The sequence below is a fragment of the Carcharhinus amblyrhynchos genome, chromosome 4 (assembly GCF_965287045.1).
Source record: "Carcharhinus amblyrhynchos chromosome 4, sCarAmb.v2.hapA, whole genome shotgun sequence".
Lineage (NCBI taxonomy): Eukaryota > Metazoa > Chordata > Chondrichthyes > Carcharhiniformes > Carcharhinidae > Carcharhinus > Carcharhinus amblyrhynchos.
The window spans coordinates 100,484,506-100,506,310 of NC_137327.1; the positions used below are offsets into that span (position 1 = coordinate 100,484,506).

The window sequence follows — 21,805 nt, forward strand, 5'->3', positions numbered from 1 at the left end:
AACCAGAAAGAATGGTTTCTATGGTGCATCTGTAGAAGTTGATGCGAGTCGTAGTTGACATGCCAAATTTCCTTAGTCTTCTGAGAAAGCAGAGGCGTTGGTGGGCTTTCTAACGAAGCTTTCAAACCTTTCTACTTCATTCCCATTGATGTAGACGGGTATGTTCTCTTTTACACTTCCTGAGGTTGATGACAATCTCCTTTGATGTGCTGACGTTGAGGGAGAGATTATTGTTGCCGCATCAGTTCACCAAATTATCTCTCATTCTTGTACTCTGTCTTGTCATTGTTTGAGATCCAACCCACTACAGCGGCGTTGTTAGCAAACTTGAAAATCGAATTGGAGGGGAATTTGGCCGTACAGTCATAGGTGTATAAACAGTACAATAGTGACTGAAGCTAGGAATCAAATCCGGGTCCCTGGTGCTCTGAGACAGCAGTGCTAGCCAGTGTGCTGCCCCCAACTTGGGAGTTGACGTCAGAGAGATGCCCGGAGGATCTTTTTATGAAAATTAAATCTTGAAGTTGTCGAGCTGTGATTTATACTCATTAATGGCTTTATTTTTCTCTTTGAAGTGATAGGCGAAATAATATATGCTATAAAAGACCAGTAATAATGACTATGGACGCTGACAGGTCTAAATAATTGAAAGAAACTGTTCTTGGTCTTTTGTATGGGAAAACCTTATTCTGGACTACTTTTTAAAATGTAAAAACTTATGCATCATTTGTGGCTTCACTAAGTGAAGCTAAATCAAAAGGATTCGTCCACAGTAAGAGGTGTGCTTGTTTAATTTTTAAACCTGTTTTCTAATGGGTCATCTGGACTATTGACCGCAGATGAATTCATGTTAGCTTTTCTTATGTCATAATAGTCAAGGTCAGTCGATTGCTCAACTATCAATGTTGGTACAACAGGGATGGGGAGGAAAAAGAATAAAGTAACAGTCTGATATTAAGTAATCCTTCTAATTGTAATTTTTGAGGTCAGTTTATAATCTGTCAGACCAATGAGTTGTTTTGCCAGAGTATTTTTGGAGGGGAGTCATCCTTGATTCACTAGGATCCAATTTCAGCATAACTGCAATTGCACAGTTACAATTTAAATATTTGTTTCTAGTGTTTGACATGTACTATGAGACTATCTGGCATTGCGAAGGTTAATATGGACTGAGGAATGTACCACCCACAGTTTGATTATAAGGAGACACGACTTGAGACCAGAGTCAGTTGTGGACTAGGTAGACCCTGGCAAAAGCAACCATGGAGTTAGCTCATTGCTTGGGCTATAACCTGTGCATAGTTATTTGCTGTCAATAAACCCTTTAATGTTCAACCATACAAGTCTCAGAACTTCTTTGTAAGACCTTCAGAACATGAAACGAGCAACACAGACATCCAGAGCAAAAATTGTAGCTCAGGCAAAGTGTGAAATATTGGATGGAACAAACAATGCTAAACATATTAATATTTCCTCCAGCAATCTTGAAAAATAGGACAGACCTGGATGGAATGAATCCCTTGCTGCTAAGTGAAGCAAGAGAATAAATAACATTCCCCGCTGGCTATAGGCATGATGCCAGAGGTCTGTAAACATTATCATTTTTTTAAAAAAAGAGGAAGAAATAGGCTGAGTGATCACAGACCAGTCAGCCTAAACCTGGTGATGGACAAATTATTGGGGGGGAAAGTTCTGAAATATAGACTGAATCATTGTTTCGAAAAGCATTGATTTGTTGAGGGAAGATGGTGTCTGACAATTTGACTGACTTTGAGCTGGTATAAAACAGGTCAGAGAATGCAGCATGTTCAGCAAAGTCCATGTGGACTTCAAGTCTCTTGATGAGGTCTAAAATGGTAGATTAGTCAGAAAACTAAAAATACTGGGATCCAAGAGAAAGTGGGAAAAAGCCAAGGATAATGGTCACCTGCTTTTGTAACTTGAAGGTTATTTCAGCAGCATTCAATATTGGGTCCCTTGCTACTCTTGGTATATGTCAATGTCAATGATTATCTTGCTCAGAAAGGACAGCAGGACTAGAGGGCACAGCCTCAAGATAAGGGGGGGGGGGTGCAGTTTAGAACAGAGTTGAGGAGGAACTTCTTCACTCAAAGGGTGGTGAATCTGTGGAATTCTCTGCCCATTGAAGTGGTGGAGGCTACCTCGCTAAATATATTTAAGACACGGGTAGATAGGTTTTTGGTAGGCAAGGGAATTAAGGGTTATGGGAAGAAAGTGGAAAAGTGGAACTGAGCCACTTCAGATCAGCCATGATCTTGTTGAATGGCGGGACAGGCTCAAAGGGCTAGATGGCCTACTCCTGCTCCTATTATGTTCTTATGTTCTAAAATAAATGGTAGAATACTGAAGTGCAGAAGTGTGTACCCATAGATTACTGAAGGTAACAGAATTAAATAGACAACAAAACCAAGAGTACAGATTATGCTAGAATTGTATAAAACATCAATTAGACAGTAGCTAATGCACTGTGAACAGTTCTGGATCACTGCGTTTCTGGAAGGACATGATGAGGAGATTTACAAGGATGATGCCAGGAATGAAGAATTTTAGTCAAAGAAAGATTGGATAAGATGGCGCTGGTTTCTTTGAAATTAGGTAGCTGAGAGGAGATTTGAGTGCAAAAAAATTGAGGGACCTGAAAAGGAAGGACCTATTTCCCTTTGGCAGGTACATATTAGGTTCAAATAAATTGGCAAAAGAACAACACGAGAATTGAGGAGAAATTCTTTCATTCAAAGGCTGATGAAGGCCTGGAACTGTGAGAAAGGGCGATAGAGACAACAGCACTCAGAATTTAAAAATAAAATGCTGTAATCTACAGACCTATTGACCAAGAGCTGGGAAGTGAGATTAGACTGGATAACCTTTTTGGGCGGTGCAGACTTGATAGACTGGCCTCGAATTTTGTGTTTCTAGTTGGAGGTGATAGTCTTGTATTTTATTGGTCCGTGAAATTAATTCTTGATTGCAACAAGTGAGAAACTGATAATATTGGAGGAGTTGCCAATACAATCAGTTCTTCTAGTGGAGATTTCACCAGCAGCCAGAAGCTGCTTGACAAATGTCTGAACATGCATATACTTTCATCACTTGGGGTAACATGGAGGGAACTTAGTGCAATAATACATGTACACAAGTAGCTCGAATAATTTTGATGGCATGAATTTCCTTCTGTGAGGTGAAAGTTTCTGTTTTGCTTTCTCAGATGTCTTGGAACCGCTTGCAGCATCTAAGCATCAGTGTACAGAATCTGCTAAAGGCTGACATTCAAAGACGGGGACCATGGCAATGTCGAATAAAGAAGCTTCTACCTTCAGTAACTGCAAGACGGTATAAACAAAGTGTTCCAGAATCCTTGGACTGTTCATGGTTGATGCATGATCAACACTTGGGTAAGACTAGATATTCCGCATTGAATTTGGATACATGAATTAGTGTGGGATTATTTATCCTAATTGGTATCTTTGCCATTTGATTTAAACAGTTTACATATTTTAAAAAGACTCAAAGCTCTGTGATGTTGCAATATTTAGTTTAAACTTAATTCATGTGTCTACATCAGAGATTTTCAATTTGTAACTTGCTCAAGATTTGCTTTATTAATAAGTGGGGATTATATCTGACCTAGCATTCAGAAATTTAAAGTCTCCGTGATAAAGTTATGGGAGTTACTCTGGCTGAGTGGGAATGGTAGTGATGCTTTAATCTTTTTTGTCAGGACTCGATTATCCAAGCAAGCACACTTAAAGCTTTCCTCTGCTTTTTACCACAGCAAAGCAACAACTTTGCCTGTTATAATTAAATTTCATAGATACAGCTGTTGTTGCATACCATGTGTAATGTGGCTCGTTATATCTGTTGATAGAAGAAAGTCCGTTTTCTGATTGCGTCAAATGAGCAACTCAAAAGTCTTCGCCGAAATGTAGGTAAATAGAGTTCCCAATATTTGCAAAACTGGAGTTTTTGTTAAGGACTAGTTCTTACTCCAAGGTATATTGTGAAGTTAGCTTAAACTCTAACTTTTTCTTTTGATTTTGACGTTAGGGTGAACATAAGGTGTTTCACTCCAAGTATGATTCAATTGATCTAGGAGGAAACTTTTATCAAAACAAACTTTATTCATAGATCCCTACAGTGCAGAAAGAGGCCATCAAGCCTACATCGGCAACAATCCAACCCAGGCCCTGTCCCCATAACCCCATGTATTACCCTATTAATCTCCCTGACACTAAGAAGCAATTGCGTCTGGCCAATCCCGAAAACCCCATACTTTTGGACTGTGGGAGGAAACTGGAGCACCGGAGGAAACCCACACAGACAAGGGGCGAATGTGCAAACTCCCTGAGGCCAAAATTGAACCCGGGTCCTTGTTGCTGTGAGGCAGCAGTGCTAACCATTGTGCCACTGTTCTTAAGAGTGCAGTTAAAATATAACAAGAATTAGCATAACTTTTTATCAATTAAAATATTTAAACACAACAGTATAATTCTTAATGAGCAATCGCTATAGTACCAATTTACTAACTTGCCCTATAGGCATAAATCTTCGTCAGAACCAGTTAGCACCAAAAACAAACATGCTCGCATGGATGCTAGATTTCCAGCCTCTTAACGTGTCTGGACAGAGAACAAGACAGACACCTATCTTGTCTTCTAATTCTCATACAGCATCCTCCAGAGAGCGATTTATCCCTGAACAGTAGGATCTTAGGAAAATAAATTTATTTCCTGGCAGATTCCAAACTCGAGAGACAGAGAAAGTGACCTCTCTCTAAATATCCCTAACAGTGGACTGAACTTGATTTCTGTGTAAACCTAGCTCTACCCAGTCACCTGATTTTCCTGTCAGTCAACCTAATCATGTCACACTCTTGTTAAAACCCCAGGAGAAATCACTAAAATAACAGAAAGCATTAGTCCAGATTAAAACAAACATTCTAGCAAATATGCTGCTGCAGTAATAACACAATGCAGATTACAGATGCAGCACACCAATTAGAATAGATTGAGTCATGTATCTTGCGCAGGATTTTTTTTTAAAGAAACAATTTTCTTTAAAGGCACAGTATCTTCACACATTATTGATTCTTATTGCTGAGGCAACCACCTTGATTTCTGATCCACCTGAATCTGTAGCTGCATAATTAACACAACTTGAATACTGTTAAAGAAAAAAAAGTTTATCAAAGCTTTTCATCTTACACTCAGGACAATTGCAGGAAGGAAAACAACAACTTTATACTGTATGCAAGGAGTACTAATTTGTTTGCACATGGACTGTAGTAGAGGTTTTGCCAAAGAGAATGGACCAGTTAATTATGATACGGTTAACGGCTAAGCATTGTTAGAAAATTTAAACCAGGCAGCTTGACTGTCGTCATGGCATACGCCCTGAGGAATGAACTAGCAAATGGCTGTCACTTCCTTTGTTTCTCTGAAACAGCCGCAATGTGTGTACATATTCTTTTTGTCTGTAAAGAACAGGGCCCTGTGTCTGAATACAGTATCTTCCAGTTACGCAAATGCACCACACTGCAAGCTCGAGTAACAACCTTGTCAGCATAATTTTTACAATGCTCTAGGTAGGTAGGCTGTATATCCCAAAGACATATGTCAAATCAAACAGCATGTTCTTTCTGCTCTTCACAATGGCCAAGGTACAGATTCTACCCAACCAGCCTACGCTAACAAAACTCAAAAGAGTGTCCAACTTGGATATGATTGTATGATCGGACAATGTTTCCACTGTGGCAAAATACTACAGATGTTGGATTCTGAAACAAGAACAGACAATGCCAAAAAATACTTTGTTTGTCTCGTGAGATGCTGAGCTTTTCTGGTGATCTCTTAATTACTAAATAATCCTATATACTAAAAATAACACTGACAAACTATTTAAAATTGTAATTTGGGCTCACAGTATGGCACATTTGCATGTACTGGAAGTTACATATGTTAATGTAACTGTCATTTACAATAGAAAGATCATGTACACACTGACAGTTTCAAACAAACAAAATAAATGATAGACATTTGCTGGTTTATTCCTTGGGACAATGCTTTGACCACAGTCAAGCAGCCTGGTTTAAATTTTCAAAAAATGCTTGGCAGTTAACTGGTCATCATCAATAGGTGCATTTTGTATGGCAATGCCTTTGCCAAGCCTGAATGACATTATTGTTACTAGAGAGGCAGTGCTCGACAGACTGGAGGGACTGATTGTGGACAAATCCCCAGGACCGGATGGAATGCATCCAAGGGTTCTGAAAGAAATGGCGGAGGTGATAGTGGATGCCTTGGTGATTATTTTCTAAATGTCGCTGGATTCTGGGAAGTGCTGGAAGATTGGAAAACAGCTAATGTTACGCCATTGTTTAAGAAGGGTGGCAGGCAAAAGGCAGGGAATTATAGGCCGGTTAGTTTAACGTCTGTTGTAGGTAAAATGTTAGAATCCGTGATCAAGGAGAAAATAGCGAGGCATCTTGAGGAGAATTGTTTGATAGAGCAGACACAGCACGGTTTCGTTAAGGGGAAGTCGTGTCTGACGAATTTATTGGAGTTCTATGAGGATTTGTCTAGGGAGGTGGATAGAGGAGAGCCGGTGGATGTGGTGTTTCTTGATTTTCAGAAGGCGTTTGATAAGGTGCCACACAAGAGGTTATTACAGAAGGTGAGGGGGCATGGAGTTGGGGGTAGGGTGTTAGCGTGGATAGGGGATTGGCTGTCAAATAGGAGGCAGAGAGTGGGGGTCAATGAGTGCTATTCGGATTGGCGGTTGGTGACTAGTGGAGTGCCCCAGGGGTCGGTGCTGGGGCCTCAGCTATTTACCATTTATATAGATGATCTGGAGGAGGGAACCGAGTGTATGGTGTCGAAATTTGCTGATGACACCAAGATTTGTGGAACGGCAAATTGCGCGGAGGGTGTGGAGAGTCTGCAGAAGGATCTAGATAGGCTGGGCAAATGGGCCAGGAACTGGCAAATGGAATTTAATGTTGGCAAATGTGAAGTTGTCCACTTTGGTAGGAATAATGGTAGGAAGGACTATTACTTACATGGCGAAAAACTGCAGCATGCGACGGTGCAGAGGGACCTCGGGGTCCTTGTGCATGAGTCGCAAAAACCCAGCCTGCAGGTGCAGCAGGTGGTCAGGAAGGCGAATGGGATGCTGGCCTTCATAGCAAGGGGGATTGAATATAGAAGTAGGGAGGTCTTGCTGCAACTGTATAGGGCACTGGTGAGGCCGCAGCTGGAGTACTGTGTGCAGTTTTGGTCGCCGCACTTATGCAAGGATATTTTGGTCTTGGAGGGAGTGCAGAGGAGGTTTACTAGGCTGATACTGGAGTTGAGGGGGTTGAGCTATGAGGAGAGGCTGAATAAACTAGGCTTGTACTCGTTAGAGTTTAGAAGAATGAGGGGAGATCTTATTGAGACATACAAGATGATGAATGGGATGGATTGGATAGAGGTCGAGAGGCTCTTCCCGCTCAGAAAGGACAGTAGGACTAGAGGGCACAGCCTCAAGATAAAGGGGGGGGGCGGTTTAGAACAGAGTTGAGGAGGAACTTCTTCACTCAAAGGGTGGTGAATCTCTGGAATTCTCTGCCCGTTGAAGTGGTGGAGGCTGCCTCGCTAAATATATTTAAGACGCGGGTTGATAGGTTTTTGATAGGCAAGGGGATTAAGGGTTATGGGGAGAGGGCAGGAATGTGGAACTGAGACACGACAAGATCAGCCACGATCTTATTGAATGATGGGGCAGGCTTGAGGGGCTAGATGGCCTACTCCTGCTCCTATTTCTTATGTTCTTATAATCTGAGTTAATTTGTTAACCAGTTGGCACTCTTCTGATATGGTGTTAAGTTATTCCCTTGACTGGCATTCTTGTGATTGTTTGGGTGAGTGCAAGATAATGAACTTCAATGAATTTTAACAGTAATACTCAAGTTCTGTACTAAATGACACGTTATAAGCATAATTTCATAGGGAATATTTACCCATTTGTTTAATTGTGTAATCTTGTACATTCTTTAACTGTCAATTTTTTTCAGAAAATGAGAAGAATATCATTGGTATCTCTGAAACTTTATTCCTGACCTCACTTTTGAGCACATACACAACTCTGCAGCTCCAATTTTTTAATGCTGTGTTTTGCTATGAATATATGGACTAAAAAGTAAGCATTGGTTTGTGAAGTGAGGTAATTAATTTAAATTTGACAGTTCAAACCAGCTAACAAAATTTAGTTCACCTGCATTTGAGTTGTGTGGGTTGTGCCAATTAAATACTAATGCTCCTTAGCATTTTTTTTGTCTTTTTCTTCTTTTTCTTCCCTATAACCTTGCATTTATTAGACTTTTATCTGATTGAAGATACCTAAAAGTCCGTGCCTTGTCAAGTAGTTTAAAAATTAAAAAACTGAAATGCTGTTGCTGTCCCAGAATTGAAGGTTTCTGACATGGTGATGCGTTTAGATTATGTTTGGCTCCGGGATCATTGTCGCTCTGCATCATGTTACAACCCAAAGACAAATCAGCGAAGCTTGGATACAGCTCAAGTGGATTTGGCCATCAAGCCAGCAAAAATACGTTCAGATAATGATACAATCTACATAACCTGTAAGTTACTTATTTCTTTATGTGCATATATAGCCTTTTATTGAATAAGGCCAATATTTAACACATTTGCAAACTTTTAAACTGTCTGAGTGTTAACTTGTTACCTTTTTAATGCTGGTTTGTAATGAAAGTCTTTGAGCATGCTTAGTACGATCTTTTTTCTTATCATTTCAGTCTCTCTTTTTCGTTTACAGGGCCAGATAATCACATGACCAAGTATGCATTGTCATGGTTGACAAAATATTCTTTTGAAGGTCAGAAGCAGATGGTTCAAAGTCGTGTCCTTTGGAATGCTGCTGTTTATAAAGAAGCTCAAATGCCTCATGCCACTTACAATTCTGTGATGGAGTCTGATGAAGAACTCAAAACATTTTTGGAAACTTTCCTCCTTTATGGCATTGCTTTTATTGAGGAAGTCCCTGTGAGTGTTGAGGCAACAGAATCTGTAGCTTTACGTATTGGTTTGATCAGGTGAGATTTTCTTTTAGATAGTGAGGATACCTTGGCAGTTGGTATTAAAGCTTTAAATTTTGAACTGGTCACGATTTTTTTTATATAATGTCTTTTTGACATCGTTTAAGTCTACTTTAATATACTGGATATTGAGAGAGACCGCATGTTGTCTGTCCTCAAGTTGTATTAAAATATGTTAAGATTTTGGTAGAGACATGTAAAAAAAAACAAATTGTACTATAAAATTACACTTTACAAACTTTATTGTACAAGAGTTAAAGCATGCATTACCAATGATGCTATATTTAATAAACACTTGTACTCTAAACACACACACATCTCCAAAGAATAGTCCCTGCTCTACTTTTTATTTCCATCCAAGCATTCCCTAATATAGGATCCAAAGGTCCTTTTATTTCTCCCTTTGCTCTTTCTCTGGGAAAACCAAGATGTGCCATAGCTCTCAGAAATTCACTTTTGATTTTCCTTATGTTCTTGCTATTTTCTGAAATCTAAGATTTGTTAACAGCCCTTCCATCCAGTCAGTTGAACCTGCCCACACTTCTTTAACACCTCAAATTACGACTTCCCAGCCTAAGCCTTACTATCATTGCTTAGTAGCTCAAAATCAAACACCCTTGATTCCTGATCACTATTTGCTCCTTATCCCCAGCTTCTGATAGATTCTCCTTCTACCCTCTTCAAATTGTTCCAGATCCAGACTTCAACTCTTCAGAGATACTGACAGAAAGCACCCCCCCCCCCCCCCCCCCCCCCCGCCCGCCCCCTCCAAGAGATATTCAGAGGGGTCAGGATAAACCTAGGTCACCTCTTGCCACCATCTGCAAATCCAGGCCTAACTGAAACTGTTCAGACCAAGCTCTCTCATATTTACCTTAAATTTAAAGTTTACAATTGTAAATTAAATATGTATTTACACAGCATAGTGTAACATATCACTATTATAATACTCCTCCAAAAATGTGAAATATACTAAAATTACAGATTTAATATATCAAGATATAGTTGTGGTAGTTTTTTTATTAAGTGAAATGATATTGGATTTCAGATTGTAATTTGTAAAAGATGCTTTAAGTGACTTTTAATTGGTTCTTTTGCCAGTGACTGTAAACTTGTGTCCCCTGGTTACTGACTCATGCCATTTTCATGATTTTGAACAAGAATCTCCTTTGTTTTAAGGAGAACAACCTCCTCCTTTGGTCCCAACGTAACTGAAGACCCTGATCCCTGGCTCCATAAATCTTTTCTGCACCCTTTCCAGGGTTTAGATATCCTCCTATAACTGTTATGTCCAAAATTTATCATAAGCACCAGCTAATGCTTAAAATTCTTTTGCCAGTTACAGAATGTCTGTGTCTTGTGGTTGCTATTCCTTGTGTTCAAATTTTAGCAAAACTTCCAATTGTATCACATGCCTCTGTTAATTAAGCTTCTCAGTTTGTCCTGTCACCCTCCCTCTTTGCACCTCCTTTATGATAGTACCATTTAGTTTATATTGCCTCTCTCCATTTATCTGACCATCTCACGCTTCTGGGAAATTTCAACTTGCTACTTTACCAAATATTGTGATCCTGAAGTTGGTTACTATTCTCCTATTTTATCATGGTTTGTAACATGCGCAAACTTCAAAATTGCACCCTGTATATTGTGGTACAGGTCATTAATGCATATTAACAAAAGGAATGATCCTAGTACTGACCCCTATGGAATGTCACTATGTACTTCAGTCTGAAAAACAACCAACCACTCACCAATTTTATCCTTTCTCTCCCCTTGTCAATTTCTGTATCCATTCTGCTATAGTCTGTCTCTCTTAATTGAATGGACTCTAATTTTGCTAACTGCTTGATTATGGATTACTTTGTTAAACGTCTTTTTGGACATTCGGACAAATATCAATTGCACTACCTTTGTCAACCCTGTCTATTTCTTTAATCTTAGAAATCAGTTATGTTCCTTAACAAGTTCATTCATTGACCAATTTTTAAAATTTTCTTTATATTTGCCTAACAGACTTGTAGATGTCAGGTTTCTCCCTTTTAAAAATCAGCAATTCTCTAGCCCTCTGACAGCATCTCCATTTCCAAGGTGGATTGGAAAATTATGGCCAAAGCCTTGCTGTTCCCACTCACCCTTCCCTCATTAAACCTTGGAAGTATCTCATCTGGTCAAGTGTTTTTGTTTGAAGACTGGTGATTTTTTTTTTAAATACTGTCTTTTTATTTTTAACTTATCAAATATCATACTACCTGCTCATTCTATATTGTCAGTATTATCTTTAGCGAAGAAAAATATGAAGTACTTATTTAGTATTTTTCATGCCCTCCCTCTTTATTTCTCTTCCGGCCTAACTAACCCTAATGGCCTGTTGACTACTTTGCAGTTTGTTTTCGTTCACTTAATGTTAGCTGTTAACATCGTGACACTAATAAATAATGTTTAAGTGTATGTGTACAGAAAATACTACCCGTTAAATGTTCAGAAATAGAAGTGAGATCAGTGTGGTCAATTACACCATCTGTTTTCCAGTGCTAGAATTAGTTTGATCAATCCATGCCCTTCTCTCCATCCATACCTGAATACCTTGTAACGATGAATTAATTTGAGCCAGGTCTTTGTTGTTGTCAATTACACCATCTGTTTTCCAGTGCTAGAATTAGTTTGATCAATCCATGCCCTTCTCTCCATCCATTCCTGAATACCTTGTAACGATGAATTAATTTGAGCCAGGTCTTTGTTGTTGTCAATTACACCATCTGTTTTCCAGTGCTAGAATTAGTTTGATCAATCCATGCCCTTCTCTCCATCCATTCCTGAATACCTTGTAACGATGAATTAATTTGAACCAGGTCTTTGTTGTTGTCATTGTGTTATAGTCCCATGTGCTGACTTGTGTCTATAACTCACCAAACTAACATACCACACTCTCAAGCATTTGTGTACATATATCCAAAGCAGTCTTGGACCTTTGTGCACCATTCTGATCTCACTTCTATTTCTGAACATTTAACGGGTAGTATTTTCTGTACACTTACACTTAAACATTATTTATTAGTGTCACGATTAGGCTTAGGTTGACAGTACAATGAAGTTACTGTAAAAACCACTGCTCGATACACTCTGACACCTGTTTGGGTACACCGAGGGAGAGTTTAGCATGGCCAGTGCACCTAACCAGTACGTGTTTTGGACTGTGGGAAGAAACCAGAGCACCTGGAGAAAATCCATGCAGACTCCACAGACAGTGATCAAAGTTGGGAATCGAACTTGGGTCCTTGGTGTTATGAGGCAGCAATGCTTACCGCTGCACTGCACATTTCTTCTCCTTGTTGTCCCCCTGCTAAATTAGTTTAAACACTCCTGCCACAATATCAGTATAGTTCCTGTGGGGACAATGCTTCCAGCTCTGTCAAGGCCCATCACATCTAGTTTGAACAAATTTCTCCTGTCTCAAACTAGCCCTAATGCCCCAAAAAGTGAAACCCTTCCATTTGAACATTTCTTAAGTTACGTCATGTGCTCTGAACCCCACTACTCAAGTGCTGTTATCCTCACTGATATTCAGCACTAGAATCATAAGACCACAGGACAGAAGTGGGCCATTTAATTCATCAAGTCTGCTTGCCATTCGATCAGAACATGACTGATCTGATAATGCTCAACTCCACTTTCCCATCTTATCTTCATATCTTGATTCCCTTACTGATTACAAATTTGTCCATTTCAGCCTTAAATAGATTTAATGACCCAGCTTCTACAGCCCTCTAAAGAATTGCACAGATCCGCTACCCTCCAAGAGAAATAATTAAATGCCCTACTCCTTGAGGATTCCTGCCTTGCTTTCCTTATCCTATCCTGCTGAATGACCAGTCACTTATGATCTTCCTCAGCTTTCTAGCTGTGAACTGAGCACATTCTGCAGCATATGCTCCAGGAAATTCTCAGCCTGCTGCGTCCCTGTCAGCTGTAAGCTTTATTTTGAGGCGCTTCCTGCACATGTGATTAACCAGGACATTTGAAGCATCATGAAGTTTGCAAAAAGCTTGGGAGTTGTAGGGAATAAACTTGATTATCCCATTGTTCTGCTTTTTAATATCCCTTTTAGATCTAAATGAATTACTGATGGCTTGTAGAAACTTTTTTTTAAAAAAAGATGAGTAAATCCATACAAAAACTGGACGTGTTCCCAAAGGTAAATGTACCAAAGTCCTCAAGTACAATAGTCTTTATTTTATGCATAATAGTCTTAGCTATGCAACTAAAACTCTATTTGTTTTCTCTATAGCTATATTACGCTGTTAGCATTTGGTTTGGGAAGACTATACCTCTCAATTTACCAGAGTAGGATTAATCACCATTTGGAGTATAGACAGAAACAAACAGTCAGAATGCAAGGAAAAATCTTGATGTGTAGCTGAAAAACTACCATCTACAACTTGATGTTTTGACTCTGAAGTGGTTAGGGGTGAATTGTTCTTTAAAATTTATACTAGATTATGCATAATCCAATATGGAGATCCATGTGGTCTTTTCTATATTGTTATTGGGTAGTTTTTTCCAAGAAGCATTACTGTTTAGTTGACCTTGAGCCATATTGAATAGGAATGTGAAAGTACCAAGTCAATCTGTTTCTTCATGCTAACCATATATCTATGAATATACAGAAAAGTACAAGTGCAGTTATTTACACTTCTACCTACAAGACAAGCTGTAGAAGATTTGTTTAAATAGTTCATGCTTTTAAAATGTAATAGGAATTCTTAACATGCCTCATTAACTTCCCCATAAAAATGACAGCATGTTGTTATTAATTAAGTGGCTAAAAGATTTCAAAATCAATGAGAATGTTAGTCTGTAATGTTGTCTTTAATGCTTATGCTACTTGCTGTACTCTGGTGTCTTCTGGTTATGTTATTTCCTTTTTCAGAAGCATATTTGTTTTGCTGGTTCTTTACACAGCAGGAATGGGTAGGGTTGTAGGGTGACGTAAATTGGTTCACTGGAAGGTTCCACTCGATTTGTTTTTGAAGCTTCTCCTATCATCAATCCTTCAGTCATTGTGCATTGTTGAATGATTTATCATGAAACTTTGGTTGTACTTCATCCTAAGCAGTGAGCAGTTGTGTTATGTCTTAATTTTAAAATTATGCTAAAAATAACTTGCTTGAACCAATTCCATTTTAAAATTAATGTTGCATTTCAAGACCATAACTTCAGAAATATCTGAATTAATTGAGGATATTGACTAGAAACAGAGACACCATCTCAGTGATATTAAAGATCTAGACAGTTCAGCAACAGCCATTACCCCTAAATTTTTGCATTGTGCTACCAGCTGTTTTTTAAAAGAAAGCTATATTATCTATCTCCTATGGAAAACCTGGTTTTCAAGTATTGAAGGCGCTCAGTTTTCAAAAGGCAAACAACTAGTGTTCATTTTCCAATTCCTGAAAGTGGACAAATATGTAGAAAGGGTCGAGAGCTTCAAGTTTTTAGGTGTCCAGATCACCAACAACCTGTCCTGGTAACCCCCTGCCCCCAAATACTGACACTATAGTTAAGAAAGCCCACCAAGGCCTCTACTTTCTCAGAAGACTAAGGAAATTTGACATGTCTGCAACGTCTCTCTCCAACATTTACAGATGCACCATGGAAAGCATTCTTTCTGGTTGTATCGCAGCTTGGTGTGGCACCTGCTCTGCCCAAGACCGCAAGGAATTACAGAAAGGTTGCGAATGTAGCCCAAGCCATCATGCAAACCAGTGCCCCATCCATTTATTCTATCTACACTTTCTGCTGCCTAGCAAAACAGCTAGCATAATTAAAGCCCACGCATCCTGGACATTCTCTATTCCACCTTTGGGGAAAAAATACAAAAGTCTGTGGTTCCAACAGACTCGAGCAGCTTCTTCCCTGCCACTGTCAGACTTTTGAATGGTCCTACCTTACGTTAGGTTGATTTTTCTCTACACCCTAGATATGACTGTAACACGACACTCTGCACTCTTTTATTTCCTTCTCCACGAATGATATGTTTTGTCTGTATGGCGCAAGAAATTATTGTCACTATGTTAATACATGTGACAATAATAAATGAGTTTTAAACCCAAATATAATTTGACATGGTGGTAATTGGCTTTTCTGTTGCTGTAGAGAGTCTATTTTTGGCCGAATGTGGGATTTTACTTCAGACTTCTCTCGTGGTGACACTGCTTACACAAAAGTGGCACTGGATCGGCATATAGACACAACTTATTTTCAGGAACCATGTGGGTATGTGTATTTCTTGTCAATGTAAAATTACTTGGTGTCTTCTCCTTTTCAATTGCGTAACTCAGTTCTACCATTCCCCAGCTCAGATTTTAAGGCAGGTGACTTATATTTCTGTTGACCCCAATCTTAAGGTTTAACAGTCCACTTGTACTCTTTCTTCAAGAGGGGAAAACGGCCAAAATGCACGCTCATCTTTTGTCACTTAATTCAAATTTTATTTTAAAAGGGGTGAGATAGTCATTGTTAAGTTGATGTGAAATTTAAAGCTCTAATGTGAAAATGTCATATTCAAATCCTATGAAGTATTGTAATATTTGCTCATCTCTGAGATAGATTTTGATACCCTAGCTGAGATACTAATCTCAGCTGGGATTCAATGGAAGAATAGAAAAGGAAAAACTGACCCAACTCAAACTGTGTCTATCAATGTTGGATAGAGTTGATATTGAATGCCCATCTGAAACTTGAGGCCAATCCATCAAGCAAACCAGCCACTCATCCATTTACTCTATCTACACTTCCTGCTGCCTAGCAAAACAGCGAGCATAATTAAGGCCCACGCACCTGGGACATTCTCTCTTCCACCTTCCTTTGGGGAAAAAAATACAAAAGTCTGCGGTCACGTTCCAACAGACTCAAGAGCAGCTTCTTCCCTGCATAATTGAATTGCCTCTGCCCAAAGTACCCAGTGAAACTGAAAATCACCATGGTATTCCCGAATTGAAGAATGTTGTGGGATGGGTAAATCTGTTCTCAAAGTAAGAAGCCAAACATTTTTGTGCTTTACGTCTGATTTTTAATGGGGTCCAATAAGGCCCTAAGTTTGTAGTTTTGTTATGTCTTTCATACCACTGATTTTTCTTTAAACAGTGTCCAGTTGTTCCATTGTTTGAGGCATGATGGAACTGGTGGAAGAACTCTGTTGCAGGATGGGTTTAATGCTGCAGAAAATATACGGAAAGAAAATCCACATAACTTTGAAGTTCTTACTAAAGTACCAATAAAACATGAATATATAGAGAATGTAGGAGGATGCCACAATCACATGATTGGAATTGGACCAGTTTTGAATGTTTATCCATGGAATAATGAATTGTATCTGATCAGGTGAGAGCAAGCAACAGACTTTTTATATTTTCTGTCCTAGTGTCCAACTTTCCTTAACATCGTTTACTCCTCTGTAGGTGAACGTAGGGCCTATAGTTCAGTGGACAAATACAATAACCATTTTAAGGATTGCTGTAAATTAATCTGAAGTATGGTTGAGACTGGGATGAACTGTTTTCCAGTTTAAGTTTCACAACTGATTTCAATGCTCTTTTTAAATATCTGAACTGCATTTGTTTTTATCTTTGTTTCCCTTTCCCATGAAACGTTTTGGACAATGTGACTTAGTGCTTTCTTTCCCACCATAAGATGGCTTGACAGAATCTGCTTTTAGTTTTAGAGAAATTGTAACATGGAATTCAGACATCATTTCCATGTTGCTGGATATCCCCCATGAGCAGAAGTCCTAATTCTACCTATTCATCTTGTGTCTGTATTACTTTAGCTTTTTCTCCAGTAGGCTATCTAACATTCTTAAATGTTAACATAGTCAGTGGATCATTAGCTCCCACCAATGTATCCTCAAACCTTCAATGTGTTAAATTAAGAGGCTTACCTGCTCAGCTTTAGATTTTCCATATAATCCTGTATCTCATTTTATTGCAACCAGATTCATTTTGATTCCTTAATTAAAGAACATCTGTTTTCTATATACACTGCCGTGGACCCCATGATTTTCCTCTAACAAGAGGTTCAACTTCTAAAATCTTGCTGTATTTAGTAATGTTTGACTATTTTGTTTACAGGTATAACAATTATGACAGAACTGTTATAAGCACAGTACCTCATGATGTTGTCCGCCAATGGTATGTTGCACACAGAGCTCTTACAACAGAACTCCGGAAGCCAGAGAATGAAATCTGGGTGAAACTCAAACCTGGAACGGTAAGAAAACAGAGCTTGGGGGTTGTGTAAGTTCCAAAATATTGTTACAAATCTCTTCTCTTGACCTTTGAGTGCACTGCAATTATACATCTGGGAAACAAAGGCATACTGGCGCTGCATGGCTATCAAATTAATATATTCATTTTCTCAAATCAGCAGAACTGTTTCCTGATGTAAAACAAATTTGTTTCTAACTACTCAACTTTAAAATATGGTCATCTCCAAGAGTATTGTGAGAGTTAATTTGTCAATGCAAGATCCATTTATACCTAGAAATATAGTAACAGTCCAGCTTGCCTACTGTCCCTTGATGTAGGATACGTAATACCCTAGATGATCTCAAAACTTTACAGCTTTGTGTCATTATGCATTCTGTAGTAGATTAATACATTTGGATAATTCCAAACATTCCCTCCCAGCCTGTCATGCATCAGAACAATTGGGTAAATGTTTTCAGTCCACTAATTTAATGGTATCGCTGTCTATTAATTCTAAACTTTAAATGACATACTGCAGGATTCAGGTCAGGGTTACTTGTGTTCAAGATACAAAATTTGTTAATTAGAGATTCTGATGAATGAGGGTGCTCCTGGGCATTATCTAAATTGAACACCCATCTCTAGAAACAATAAAGGAGGGCATGATCCAATGAAGGGTCCACTGACTAGATACAGCATATTAGAACATAGAACATTACAGCGCAGAACAGGCCCTTCGGCCCACGATGTTGCGCCGACCAATTACAAAAACAATGACCCACTAGCCTATACCAATCCCTTTTCGTCCATAAACCTATCCAGAGATCTCTTAAACGCCCCCAAACTAGACGCATTTACAACTGCAGCAGGCAGGGCATTCCAATCCCTCACCACCCGCTGGGTAAAGAACCTACCCCTGACATCCGTCCTGTAGCTACCCCCCCTTAATTTAAAGCCATGCCCCCTCGTGCTAGCTTTCTCCATCCGAGGAAAAAGGCTATCACTATCCACCCTATCTAAACCTCTAATCATCTTATATGTTTCAATAAGATCCCCTCTTAGCCGCCTTCTTTCCAACGAAAACAACCCTAAATCCCTCAGTCTCTCCTCATAGGACCTCCCCACCATACCAGGCAACATCCTAGTAAACCTCCTCTGCACCCTCTCCAATGCCTCCACATCCTTCTTGTAATGCGGGGACCAGAACTGCACACAGTACTCCAAGTGCGGCCGCACTAGAGTAGTGTACAGTTGCAACATGACGCTGCGACTCCTAAATTCAATCCCCCTACCAATAAACGCCAAGACACCGTACGCCTTCTTAACAACCTTATCTACTTGATTCCCAACTTTCAGGGACCTATGTACACATACACCTAGATCCCTCTGTTCATCCACACTATTCAAAGTCCTCCCGTTAGCCCTATACTCGACACATCTGTTGCTCCTACCAAAGTGAATTACCTCACACTTCTCCGCATTAAATTCCATCCGCCACCTCTCGGCCCAGCTCTGCAACCTATCTAAGTCTCCCTGCAGACTATGACACCCTTCCTCACAATCTACCACACCTCCAACTTTGGTGTCATCAGCAAATTTACTAATCCACCCAACTATACCCTCATCCAGATCATTAATAAAAATTACAAACAACAGTGGCCCCAAAACAGATCCCTGAGGCACACCACTCGTAACTGAACTCCATGATGAATATTTACCATCAACCACCACCCTCTGTCTCCTATCTGATAGCCAATTCCTGATCCAACTTCCTAGATTACCCACAATCCCATACATCTGCATTTTCTGCAGAAGCCTACCATGGTGAACCTTATCGAACGCCTTACTAAAATCCACGTCAACTGCCTTGCCCCCATCCACCTCTTTGGTCACCTTCTCAAAAAACTCAATAAGGTTAGTAAGGCACGACCTACCCGCTACAAAACCATGCTATTTCTAATCAATTCATTACACTCCAAATAACTATAAATCCTATCCCTAACAATTTTTTCTAAAACCTTGCCCACAACAGAAGTAAGACTCACCGGTCTATAATTCCCGGCAAAGTCTCTGTTCCCCTTCTTAAACAATGGGACAACATTCGCTATCCTCCAATCCTCCGGGACTACACCAGAGACCAATGACGACCTGAAGATCAGAGCCAGAGGCTCTGCAATCACCTCTCTAGCCTCCCAGAGAATCCTAGGGTAGATCCCATCCGGACCAGGGGACTTATCTATTTTCAGCCCCTCAAGAATTTCCAGCACATCCCCCTTATCAACCGTAATACTGTCTATTTTACACCCCTGCAACCCAATGTCCTCCTCAGCTATATTCATGTCCCCCTGCGTGAACACCGAAGAGAAATATTGGTTCAATACTTCTCCAATCTCCTCCGGTTCCACACACAACTTCCCCCTGCTGTCTGTAACTGGCCCTAATCTTGCCCTGACCAACCTTCTGTTCTTGACATACCTATAGAACGCCTTAGGATTCTCCTTAATCCTATCAGCCAAAGTCTTCTCATGTCCTCTTTTAGCCCTTCTCAACTCACTCTTCAACTCCCTCCTAGCCAATCTAAAGCTTTCTAGTGCACTATCTGAGCCCTCCAATCTCATCCGAACATAAGCCTCCTTTTTCTTTTTAACCATCGACTCAACTCTTTTAGTGCACCACGGTTCCCTAGATCTACCAAATCCTCCATGCCTGACAGGGACATACCTATCAAGGACTCGCAGTAGCTGCTCCTTGAAAAAACTCCACATTTCGGACGTTCCCAGTCCCTGTAATCTCCTAGTCCAATCTATGCTTCCTAATTCACTCCTAATAGCCTCATAATTGCCCTTACCCCAGCTAAAACTACTGACCCGAGGTTCATGCCTATCCCTTCCCATCACTAAGGTGAACGTAACCGAATTGTGGTCACTATCACCAAAATGCACACCAACTTCCAAGTCTAGCACCTGGTCTGGCTCATTTCCCAGCACCAAATCCAATATAGCCTCACCTCTAGTTGGCCTATCTACATACTGAGTCAAAAAACCTTCCTGCACGCTTTGTACAAACACTGACCCCTCTAGCGAGCTAGAACTATAGCAATTCCAATCAATATTCGTAAAGTTAAAGTCCCCCATAACAATTACCCTATTACTTTCACTCCTAAGCAGGATTGTCTCCGCAATCCTTTCCTCAACCTCTCTAGAACTTTTAGGAGGTCTATAAAAGACCTTTGAGCATGAAATTGAGCATGACATTTTTATGCTTCATATGTAATGAATGTCATTTGCAGATTGCTTAATTGCAACTTTTAAAGTTTTTAAAATGAATGTTCTAGCTCAGCATTTGTATTATAGGCTATGTTGTAGCAAACTCTTTTATGCCTTCTGTCCTTTTAAGTTTGTCACTGAGCATTTCGTACCCACCTCCCATTTTGTTTATGTCTAAGGGTTGTACTTGTGCTGTATTCAATAATAGCCTTTTAGAGAAAAAAAAATCAGCATGTCAGACTTTCTTCTAAATGTAAAGGTTCATTTACTCTAGTTTAATAGTTGATCTTTTTTAAACTCCAGCTCCTTTAGCATTGTAGCCTGTCAATTTTTAAATAGCGACTTGAGGTGCTGCGGTGTTGCACTTCAATGGCTTTTTGTTAGTTGTTACTGTCTGCTCTATGTAATTCTGGAATTGCCTACTCAGCAGTTAAGTTATTTTACCTACTTTCCATTTTCGTTGTCGCTGCCTCATGTAGATTGCAATGTGTAGTCAGCTTATGTATGTATAACTGACTATAAGTGTCAGATACCTGTGAACTAAAGACTAAAATTGTTTTTGGATTTTGAACAATTTTCTGCATCTTTCTTAAATTTCTGGAATGAGAAGAACAATGCTGATTTAAACTATTTAGCAGTAGTTGCTTCACACAGGGAAGTTAAAACTGGTTCACGCCCTGAAATTGTAATATTTTAATGACTACTTGTTTCTGATATAGGTTTTATTTGTTGATAATTGGAGAGTCCTGCATGGTCGTGACGCATTTACTGGATACCGTCGGCTGTGTGGCTGTTACCTGATGAGAGATGATGTACTGAACACTGCAAGGTTCCTTGGGATCAAGATTTGAAAACCAGTCAATAAATTGTCTATGGCAGAGCTCTGGCATGTCTCTGAATTTTAGATTCATTTTTGAACTTTCAACTATTGGTGGAGCATCTTAAAACAAAGTGGACCATGTATTCGAGGAAAAATATTTTTGAAAATAAATTATATTTTGCTTTCCCTGCTGAACTAAAGCCTTCTACATGGTGTTTAAATGTTGTCACTTTTCAAATATTCCTTCACTTCCTTTTTACCCTCCCAAAAAAGGTAGTACTACTAATAGCTGGAAAAATGAAGTTAATTAAGTTATGTGAAATGGAATCCACTGTACATAAGTGAAGAAGCTATGTTTTGGAAT

The 21,805-nt window shown here is 39.5% G+C and overlaps 1 protein-coding gene across 4 annotated transcripts in view; it reads left to right on the forward strand.

The window, feature by feature from the left end:
• tmlhe (trimethyllysine hydroxylase, epsilon) overlaps positions 1-21,572 on the forward strand; it is a 33,882-nt gene extending 12,310 nt beyond the window's left edge. For 3 of the 4 annotated variants that reach the window (XM_080187664.1, XM_080187662.1, XM_080187663.1), the window contains 7 exons: positions 3,227-3,413; positions 8,462-8,638; positions 8,833-9,109; positions 15,266-15,385; positions 16,256-16,492; positions 17,239-17,377; positions 21,341-21,572. In XM_080187664.1, coding sequence (XP_080043790.1) covers positions 3,227-3,413; positions 8,462-8,638; positions 8,833-9,109; positions 15,266-15,385; positions 16,256-16,492; positions 17,239-17,377; positions 21,341-21,472 — 1,269 coding nt within the window. In that variant the 3' untranslated portion in view covers positions 21,473-21,572. Of the gene's footprint in view, positions 1-3,226; positions 3,414-8,088; positions 8,197-8,461; positions 8,639-8,832; positions 9,110-15,265; positions 15,386-16,255; positions 16,493-17,238; positions 17,378-21,340 lie in introns of those variants that run through there. The other variant, XM_080187665.1, reaches the window with a different exon arrangement.
• Positions 21,573-21,805: the final 233 nt, after the last annotated feature.